At 37.9% G+C, this 10,783-nt stretch overlaps 1 protein-coding gene across 1 annotated transcript; it reads right to left on the bottom strand.

Annotated features, from left to right (window-relative positions):
* Positions 1–265: 265 nt before the first annotated feature.
* On the bottom strand, positions 266–7,268 carry LOC146925572 (uncharacterized). Its single transcript, XM_085711992.1, has 3 exons — positions 7,159–7,268; positions 6,739–6,823; positions 266–1,444 (listed from the first exon to the last, which is right to left on the bottom strand). The coding sequence occupies exons 1-3, from the start codon at positions 7,266–7,268 to the stop codon at positions 266–268; spliced, it is 1,374 nt and encodes a 457-aa protein (XP_085568118.1).
* Positions 7,269–10,783: the final 3,515 nt, after the last annotated feature.

The raw sequence follows: 10,783 nt of genomic DNA on the forward strand, positions 1-10,783 counted from the left end.
TATAAACAAAAGCATGAAAGACAAACAAGACACTCTCCAGCTCCTACTCCTCAAAATCTGAATCAGCTCCCGCAAAGAAATCCATACGCTCCTTCTTACTGATGAATTGTGCAAGTTTCGCGCTCTGAGCTTGGATTTGGGAATTCTTCTTAATCAACTGCCGCTCTTTCTTCAGGATCGTATCTTGTTGCAGCACTATCGTCAGATCCCTATCTGCCACTTGAGCCATAGCTTCTTCATACTTCCTCTTCCAAGTATCACACACTCAGCTTAGATCAGCCATTTTCTCTTGATATTTCTCTTGAGTGGTAGGGGGTAAAGGGAAAGGTTGCTCTGGAGTAGTTGATGATAAGTATCTCGGTAGAGGGTAAGACATCTTGTACTTAGCAGCTTCATCAATGATCCATTGGTTATAGGTTGCATAAGTGAGGTTTGACTTCTCTCCCAGCTGATTGCTAGCCTTCTTATGAATGGTACGCCAGGCTTTCACAAATTGTTCCCTCAAACCCTTGTTGTCAGTATGATAGTGATAGAATATGCCGTCTAGTGCAATGTTGAGGGGCTTTTTCTTCATAGGATACCCAAACTGGCGTCTCGCAAGGATAGGGTTGTATGTGATCCCCCCATGAATGCCGAGAAGAGGTACATTACCAAAATCTCCACAACGGTCAATAATCACTCCAGTATCATAAGCCGGGTTATACCAAACTATATCATTAGGGGTAAGGGCCATGATCTTCTCAGAGTATTGGGCTTTTTCTTTAGTGAGGTAGGATCGGGGTAAATGTAAGATATACCACTGATATAACAACGGTGCACAACCAAGGATAGTTCCATCTTTCTTTTCGGTCCTATAGTGAAGGGAATGGTAGATGTCACCAAGAAGTGTAGGGACCGGGTTTTTTCTGATGAAAATTTGGATAGCGTTGGCATCAACAAAGCCTTCAACATTGGGGAAGAGTACAAGACCGTAGATGAGCAGGGCTAGCATGGACTCAAAAGCGCGGATGTTACCGGCATTAGCACAAGTGTAGGCTTTACCAATCAAGAACCCAGAAGTGAGACCTAAGATTTTCTCCTTTCCTTTAGTAGTGAGGTTAGACATTACGTCGGTCAACTTGAGGTGAAGAGAGTCTGCAATAGCTTTTGCTTTCGGGGGTTCCTCAAGACCGCTGAAAGGTACTTCATTAAGCACGGGTAAACCAACCAGATAAGCATACTCTTCAAGGGTGGGAATGAGCTGATAATCAGGAAAAGTAAAACCGTGGTAACGGCTATCATAGAATTGAACCAAGGTCTTGAGAACTCCTTCGTCGAATTTCTGGTTGAGAATGTTGAGCAATTTTCCATGACGGCCTCGAAAGCCCAACGGGTCAGAGACGATAACTGCTAACTTCCTCAGGTCTTCCAAATTTTGTTTCTTGAGTACTCCTAGTAGCCATATCTACAATGTTTACAAAAACTTGTCTAAGTCCTTCGATTTTTTTTTTGATGAACAAAAGGTTTATGGATGTATGCATGTATGCGTGATTATGCAATGAAAACATGATGAGGTTTAAGGTATACAATGTTGGAGTTTAGGGACAACAACGCCATTTGGTAAGGACTATGGTTTCAATTGTAGTTTGTAACAAATGTTCTACCAAGTTCCCAAATTACAACTACCCTTATGAATATATCGGTGTATAGGAATGCTCCTAGTCCAATATCATCCATAAGGAAGTCTAGTTTGAGTGTAGTATCGCGTGACGACTAAATTCAAGAATGCTCTTGGTTCAGCCACCGCACTACGTCCTAAAAGGCCAATATGGGTTAAGGGTTACTAAGGTCCACGGCTTCACCAGACACTCACATTGAAAGTAATAACGCCAACACGAATGCTCATGTTAACAAGACTACTACCTTCCGTGAGGCCTCCGTCGAGTAAGGTTATCACTTGTAAACATGGTCCAAGAATGCTCTTGGTATGTCACTATGATTTTACCCCGTCCTATTCCTATGTTTCACTCAATTCCGGGTATAAAAATATTCTACAAAGTATATACAAATAATAAGTCACAAAATAAAGAAGAAAGGTGGGCTTAACTCGCGTAGGATCCCTAGTGAAGTCGCCATTTTGTAGACCATGATTTTCGGGTGTCAATCCATTAATCGGATTTGAACCTTCAATTTTTGGACTTTCTCGATTTTTCGTGGGAAGGAAAAATGAGTTAAACCCTTATTTGGATCCGGGGGTTGGTTTCGATAGAGGAAGGTGTTAAGCACCTCTATAGATCACAGTCCTCCGTGAGAACCTCTTTCTAACTTTATCTTGTGCTAGATTATTTTTATTTGAAAATTTCTTGTTTAAAGTCCAAATGAAAGAATGGAGGGAGAAGAAGTATGAGCTTTTGTTATTTTTTTTATTTGATCGATTTGGAAGGAATAAACCCTTGCCTACGTACCCTAAAAGGGATCAAAACCGCCGTAGTTCTCTCTTAAAAATATTTTTTTGTGGGTTAGGTTGATTTTAATTATTTTTGAAAATGGTTTTAAGAAGGGGATTGAGGGGCCTCAAGGCTCTAGAAATAAAAATAGAAGTGACGTTGTTTCATTTTATTTAAGAAATTTAGTCTAAGTTTAATTAAGATTCATTAGAAGTTTGATTAAGAAAATAAAAAGAAAAAACAACTTGGATTTGGATCCAAGGTTTATTAAGAAAATATTTGACTTTTACTTGTTTGATTTTTGGGATGAAAAAGATTTTTCTTAAACTAACGGTAAGCTAGCGTAACGATGCGAAAAAATAAAGCAAGCATAAAGCCACAAATAGAATGGTGTAGTGTCGGTGCTTGTGTCGGTGTGTGTAATTACTACATTATTACATACCATCCTAGGGGCATTCTAAAGCAAGAAATAAAAGCTCAAAAATAAATTACATCAACGCCTAAAATACACACTAAGATATTGAAAAATAAATAAATTGCAAGAATGATAGAAAATGCATGAGATTATACTAGAACTAAAGAAATCATGATATGATGAGATAATGAGAAATTTAAAGAATAAAATGCAATGATGTTAAGATTTTTAAAGTAAAGCATGAAATAAAGCAAAATTCACAAGTAAAAGCGTTGAATCAAGTCATTTAAAATGCATGAGACAAAACTTTAAAGCAAAGAACCAAAAATAAGATAAGGTATAGAAATTAAAGCCTTAAAATGGATGGGACAATATTAATTGAAAGGAAATTAAAAGAGAAATGCATGAGATTGTTTTTAAAGATTTTTAAAAATAAAGCAAGTATGCAGAGGGGGTGTGCAAAAGCACTACTGGTAGGTGTATAAAGCAAAACAGTAGAGAAAAATAAAACAGGAATATGAATGGGCCTTCACTAAGTCCATTGGCTTAGGATTTGATCCTGGCCCTAGGATTTTTGATCATAAGGCTAGGAATTGTACGCACATAGCAATGAAGAAATAAAGACATCATGGAATTAAACAGAAAGCTTCAGTAACTGTCAGATCTATCAGATGATAGATCTGACGGTTCTTAAACAGTAACACACACAATAACAGGCAAGGCATATGGTGACAAACAAACAGGAACCGCTAGATTCAAAAGGAAGACAGATCTGATGACTGAGAAAGAAGGAGAAGGAAACAGAGTAAACCGGTCTGGTTCAAGTGAACCAGACCGGTTCACTTCAGCTTATAAAAACCATTTTCGGTCCAAATCCAACATAATTCCTTTTTCTTCCTCTCTCTAAAATGTTTTTAGTGAGAGAAGGTCTGCAACTTTGCAGCCTTCTTGTAACACCCACGTCGTGGCTTTAGATATCCCGCTAGGTGGATACGAAAGGTTCCCGACCTAAGGGGAACGGTTTAAGCTGCAAGGGACCCCCACGACAATAGTAGGAACCGAAACACATCGGAATGAGAGGGATCCGGAGGCCGTGTAGGTATGGGACTACATGGTTGAAGGAAGGCTTATAAGAATTGTTAGGTACTACCTATATCAACAAGATGCATCTTCTTTTCGGGAGCTCAATCCATAGGAACTCCACAGTTAAGCGTGCTTGGCTTGGAATAGTACTAGGATGGGTGACCTACCGGGAAGTTTCCCAGTAAGCATGTGAGTGAGGACAAAGCATGCTGAAAAGACTCGTGTTGGTTTGTAGGGTCAGTCGACAATCCTGTAGGCAGTCTGGGATGTTACACTTGGTATCAGAGCAGACCTCTCCCAGTACGGTGTGGTTCGGGGACGAACCAGGCGGAAGCTGGTGGGCATGTGTCATACCCCAATTTTTGACCTAAGGTCCTACATTCATGTGCCTTTTGACCCTGATTAGTCTCTGACTTTTCAAGGAAATTTCGGTAGAGGGGTACTTTAAAATACCTCATTTTTTGTTCCGATATTGGGCCCTCTTCTCTCCTTTCTTTTTTATTAGTAAAATTTCCATCTTTTATTAATTTTCTTGTAATTTTAATTTTAATTATTAGTTATTTTTATTCTTTTATTTTAGTCACTTTTTTTTTCCTTTTTTAAATGTCCAAAAGAAAATGTCCAAAAAACATAGTACAAGTCTTGTTTACACGCCACTTTCAAAGGCACAATCTCAGAGTCAGAAACTTTTTTTCCTATTATTTTCCATTTTACCTTTTTTATTTTTAGTTTAATTACTTCTATAAGTTTTTTTTATTTTTTATTATATAACTTTTTTTAATGAGTCCAAAAATAAAATGTCCATGGTCCAAAAATTTTCAAGTCAAGTGTCAACTTTCACATTCCTCTTTTAAAATTCACCATTAAACACCATTCAAATCACCATCAAAATCCATTAAACCACTTTTCCATTCTCATCAACCTCCTCACCTATAAATAGAGCCCTCATTCCACACTTCAAAAGACACCAAAAGTTCTCTTGAGTTGTCAAAGAACTTTTCTCTCTTCTCCCTCATTTAGCTTGTGTTGACGAGCTATTCTTTTCTTCTCTCTCTTTTTTCTGTCCCTTCGGAATAAGTCCCTTCGGAATTTTTTCCCTTCGGTAATTTTTGTCCCTTCGGTTCTCCCTTTCTTTTATTTTCTTGCATTTTATTTATTTTTAGCATTTTAATTATTGTCATTTATTTTCCTGCAATTAGAATGTATTTAGGTCCAATGTAAATATAAATAAGAAAAGTGTGTGTGTGTGGGTGTGTGTCTTTTATTTCTTTATCGCTTTATATATATATATATATATATATATATATATATATATATATATATAAAAATACAAAAAATTAGATTAGGGATTTTGTGGTGACCCAACGTCACCACAAAAATCCACGCGCTTTTAATTTTATTGCTCCGTTAGTTTAATTTTCATTTATTATTCCAAAAACAACAAAAACATTCAAAAAATCAAAAATCACAAAAATATTTTCATAATAAACCTTGATTTTCAATCAAGTGATCGTTCTTTTTTATTTTATTTCTTAATCAAACTTCAATCAATTTAATCATACCTTGAGTCCATTTTTCTTTCAATATAAAAAATACAAACCAATTCTCATTTGCCACTTGGCTTTTTATTTTAAAACCTTTTTTCAAAACCAATAAAAAACACAAAACAAATCAAACGTCATTTGTTTAACCCCGAACTACGAGGTTTTGATCCCTCACGGGTACGTAGGCAGAGGACACTCGTCCTTCCAAATCAATAAAATGTAGATAATTAGGTCTTCCTTTTTTTTTAATCATTTCAAAGTTTCATTTTTTTAAAAATAAAAGCAAGCAAGTTTATAGCACAAAATGTTAAATAAAACCAAAAGGTTCTCGTAGAGTACTACGAATATTTAGGGTGCTAATACCTTCCCTAAATATAACCAACCCCCGGACCCCCCAATTTAAATAAATTTTTTCAAAGTCGTGAAATAAAAAGTGAGTTAAAAGCTAAACAAATAGCCTTGATCTCCAAAAAATGACGCGACAGAAATGGCGACTTCACTGGGGAATTGCCTTAAGAGGGTTAAGCCTAACTTGGTTTTGTTTAAAATTTTGTGCTTTAAACTTGCTTAAAAAATCCAAAAAAATCAAAAAAAAAAAAAAAAGATGGAAATACGTGTATGTATATTCTCCCCTTCTTCTTTCTTCTTTCTTTTAACGTGAGTGGTGAGATAAGTTCTACACCCGGACTTGAGGGAAATTAAGATAGGGCCGGGTATAATCATAGTTTCCATGCCAAGAGTACTCTTCGGTATTGGTACATGTGATAACCCACTCAATGGAGGGATCTTGGAGGTATACTTTTGTCGTCGTGAGTACTCGCGTATGGCATGTTACTTTCAAGTGACCGTCGAAGTTGAGAACTTTTAGTCACCTTTAACCCATCTTGGCCTTTTAGGACGTAGTGCGGTGGCTAGTCGAGAGTACTCTCGTATTGGTTGACACGCGATACTACACCCAAACGAGACTAACCTACGAATTTTGTTGGAACGAGAGTACTCTCGTCACCTAACAAATATTCGGAAGTGGTTGAAAACTTTGGGAACTTTGTAGAACCCGTGATACAGGTACATTTGAAACCATAGTCCTTACCAAATGGCGTTGTTACCCTTGACTCCAACATATGGACTTAAACCTCACCATGTTTTCATCGTTCTTGTTGCATAATCATGCATACATGCATTCATTCATAAACTTTTTCTCATTAAATACCGAAGGACTTAGATAAGTTTTTATAAATATCAGAGGTATGGACCTTGTAAAAAGGAATACCAAGTAATACAATTTCATAAGTCTTAAAATAGACCTTAGCTTTGTTGGGGACTTTGGCTTTGGCTTTGCTTTGTTCTTAATGGAACTGTATGTAATATTTCAAAATAATCAAATGAAATAACATTCCCTATGATGTTTACAATTACTTTGACAAGTCATTCGAAAAAAAATGTGTTTTATTGCATAAGCATCATGCATCATTTTGCATTTCATAGTCTCAATTCCGAGTCTCACAAATTCTTCTTTTCCATAAAAGGTCAACCCGTTTCAAAAGTGGTCCGACTGTTCTCATCCAAAGTCAACTCGCACTTACAACACTCGTGTAAACAAAAAGAAAGAACATATCTGTTTGAACAAGAAATCCACGAGCATTCGCGAAGAGGCAACAACACTCCAGGCCGAGTTAAAGAGATTGAGTACCCTGGTAGTTTCACTGGTAGCTTCGCAGTTCCAGCAAGGGCTCGAACGACAATATCAACAGCCTCGACAACAGGCTCCAAGGATGCAGTTTGACCCAATCCAAATGACATATGCGGAGCTGCTTCCCATCTTGCTCATGAAGAACCTTGTCCAAACTAGAGCGCCTCCTCAGGTGCCTAACGTGTTGCCGGTTTGGTATCAACCTGACCTATCCTGTGCTTTCCATCAAGGGGCACCAGGTCATGATATCGAGCACTGTTTTGCGTTGCAGAAGATAGTTCAGAAGTTGATCCAAAAAAACCTTATACCTTTCGAAGAGTTTGAATTTGAATGTGCAAGTTAATTCCCTATCAGATCTTGGTATCTAAGGTTGACACATGAAATGTTTAATCTGCAATCGGGTCGTTGCTGATGTTTATTTCTATTACTCATCTGTTCAATTAATATGTTTGTTTGTTGCTTTATGTTTTTCAAAAAAAATCCTTTCGTCCCACCCGAGATGGAAGTGAACTTGTTTAGGGCTTTTTGCTTTATGTATTTTCATCATTAAAAAAGTCGCTTTGATCCCGACTTTGTTTTTATTTTGTGCTTTTTTTCTTGGAAAAAATGGTAATACAAAAAACCAAAAAATTATTTTTTTCCTTTAATCATTTCCACGTATCTGCATAATCATAATGTTTATATCAATAATCAAATCATGCATTAATAAACCCGTTGAACACATTAACCATGTACTCTCTTCCAACTGTGAGTTCCCTGTGTCCGAAGCTGAAGAAGGAGAATGAAGAGATTCCCGATGAGATCTCTCACATACTGGGGCATCTTAGCCATTGAAGCTGCAAACAAAAGGAGATTGTCCAGAAGATGACTTTCGATTACAAATACTGGCTCGGGGTGCTACCATTCGCTTTTCTCAGATATCGTACTTCAGTACACATTTCAACAGGGGCAGCCCCCCCTCCTTCCCCAATATGCAACATGGAGGTCGTGCTTCCCGTGAAGATCGAAGTCCCGTCAATAGGAGTTCTGATAAAGTCCAAGCTTGATCGAATTTAAACGCATGACGACCTTGTACAAATATATCAAAAGAGGTTTGAAACAAGCTTCTAACAAAAAGGTCCGTCCCCATGAATTTCAAGAAGGGAACTTTGTACTACTTTCCAACCAGACTCCAGGGGCAAGTGGATGCCTAGTTATGAAGGCCCATGTGCAATGACTTTTACAATTATGGACGGCAACAAACTCACACGTCCTATGAATGCCAGTGCAGTCAAGAAATACTCTGTCAAAAATATGAGCTCGATAAGTCGCGAATCTAAAAAGGCGACTTAGGAAAAAATGAGCGTCTCGGTGGACTGAAAACCCAAAAGGGCGGTCCAGGCAAAAATTAGAGAAAAAAAATGATGATTTATCCTGATAGATTGAAAACCCGAAAAGGGCGATCTATGCAAAAGTTAAGGATAATGACAAAGTAACTGCATCAGTCAGGCACAATCCACTTGGGGCATACATGTTATCAAAGAACCTCCGATTCGAAGCATCTGCAAATCAAAGACTCGAAACAGGGGCATTCAAAGTTGTTTGGGAGTATAACGGTTATTGTGTTCAATGTACCTTCCAATATATTTACCATTTTCCAAATTTTTCAAAGATCCGTGGAGCCATGCCATTGGCAGGTCCCCACTCAATTCATCAAATTTGAGCCTGTGCCCATTTATTTGGAACTCCCGTTTATTCTATTTGCAAAATTTCTTGTATTTTTGATGGCAATACTTGAAGCAAAAATTTTCAAAATATAAAACTTTTTTACATCTTTTGAAAAGTGTGAACAACAAACACGCTCTCTTTGAACTTATGAGTAGGTGAAGCGTACATCAGCATCCGCCTCGAAAACGGTTACACTCCGAAATAGAAACATGGCTAAGCAATGTGGAAAGGACCTCTGCTTTGAGCAAGATGCTATCACAGTCCAAAAATACAAAAATTACAAAAATAAAAGCTCGCTAAGTTGAAAACCTGAAAAGGCGACTTAGGCAATAGAGAGCGTCCCGGTGGACTGAAAACCCGAAAGGGCGGTCCAGGCAAAAATTAGGGGCATAAAAAAGGAATATACTCCCGGTGGACTGAAAACCTGAAAGGGCGGTCCAGGCAAAAGTTAGGGATTTTCAAAAAAAATATACAAAATATGACTGTTGAAGCATACCAGTGGAAGAACACTCCGCGTCAGTTTACAAAATGGCAACTTCTTCCAGATTCTTTTGGTTAACAATGGGCTTTATCCCAGGAGACATCTGTTGCTACCTTGTGCCTGACTTTACCTCGTCAACGGCTCGATTGGTTCACAATAATATCATCTCCAAGGAAGTTTGTCGAGTGTTTGTGCTGCGATGTCAGTCCGCCTCCTGTCTTACCTGTCTTGTCTCGTTTCATCAAGTCACCTGTCATATACACTTCATACAGTCATACGAATTACATTCATACATTTATACATTCAGACATTCATACACTAATACTTTCACATATTCATACATTCATTCATACCCAGCATATACACAACATCATTCATACATAACCGCATTGGTCACCCATAGTCTTGTTTTGTCGTATCCCTTCAGTTCGATCTTCCCTCATGGTGCGTCAAGAAAATAGCTTGCAAACCTATTTTGTTACCTTGGTGTCAAGTGGATAGCTTGCAAACCTATTTTGTTACCTTCGTGTCAAGCGAATAGCTTGCAAACCTCTATTGTTATCTTGGTGTCAAGCGAATAGCTTGCAAACATATTTTGTTACCTATGAGTCAAGTGAATAGCTTGCAAACATCTTTTGTTACCTGCGTGTCAAGCGAATAGCTTGCAAACCTCTTTTGTCATCATGAGTGTCAAGCGAATAACTTGCAAATATCTTTTGTTACCTGTGTGTCAAGCGAATAGCTTGCAAATATCTTTTGTTGCCTTTGTGTCAAGCGAATAGCTTGCAAACATCTTTTGTTACCTGTATGTCAAGCGAATAGCTTGCAACCCTCTTTTGTCATCACGAGTGTCAAGCGAATAGCTTGCAAATATCTTTTGTTACCTTTGTGTCAAGCGAATAGCTTGCATGCGTCTTTTGTTACCTATGTGTCAAGCGAATAGCTTGCAAACATCTTTTGTTACCTGTGTGTCAAGCGAATAGCTTGCAACCCTCTTTTTGTCATCACGAGTGTCAAGCAAATAGCTTGCAAGCCTCTTTTGTCATCACCAGTGTCAAGTGAATAGCTTGCAAAAATTCTTGTCTTATAAAAAGTGTCATCCCCAGCGTTAGCTGTTCTAGTGATGTCACTAATCAAATCAATGTCAAAAGTGTCATCCCCAGCGTAGCTGTTCTAGTGATGTCACTAATCAATTTCAATTTCAATGGTGTCATCCCCAACATTAGTTGTTCTAGTGATGTCACCGGTCAATTTCAATTTCAGAGGTGTCATCCTCAGCGTTAGCTGTTCTAGTGATGTCACCGGTCAATTTCAACTTCAATAGTGTCATCCCCAGCTTAGCTGTTCTAGTGATGTCACTAATCACTTTCAATTTCAATAGTGTCATTCCCAGCTTAGCTGTTCAAGAGATGTCGCTAAAAGTCTTGTAGACAATCT

This window comes from Medicago sativa, chromosome 5, assembly GCF_051527215.1.
Source record: "Medicago sativa cultivar Bolivia chromosome 5, Bolivia_mono, whole genome shotgun sequence".
In the NCBI taxonomy this organism is placed as follows: Eukaryota; Viridiplantae; Streptophyta; class Magnoliopsida; order Fabales; family Fabaceae; genus Medicago; species Medicago sativa.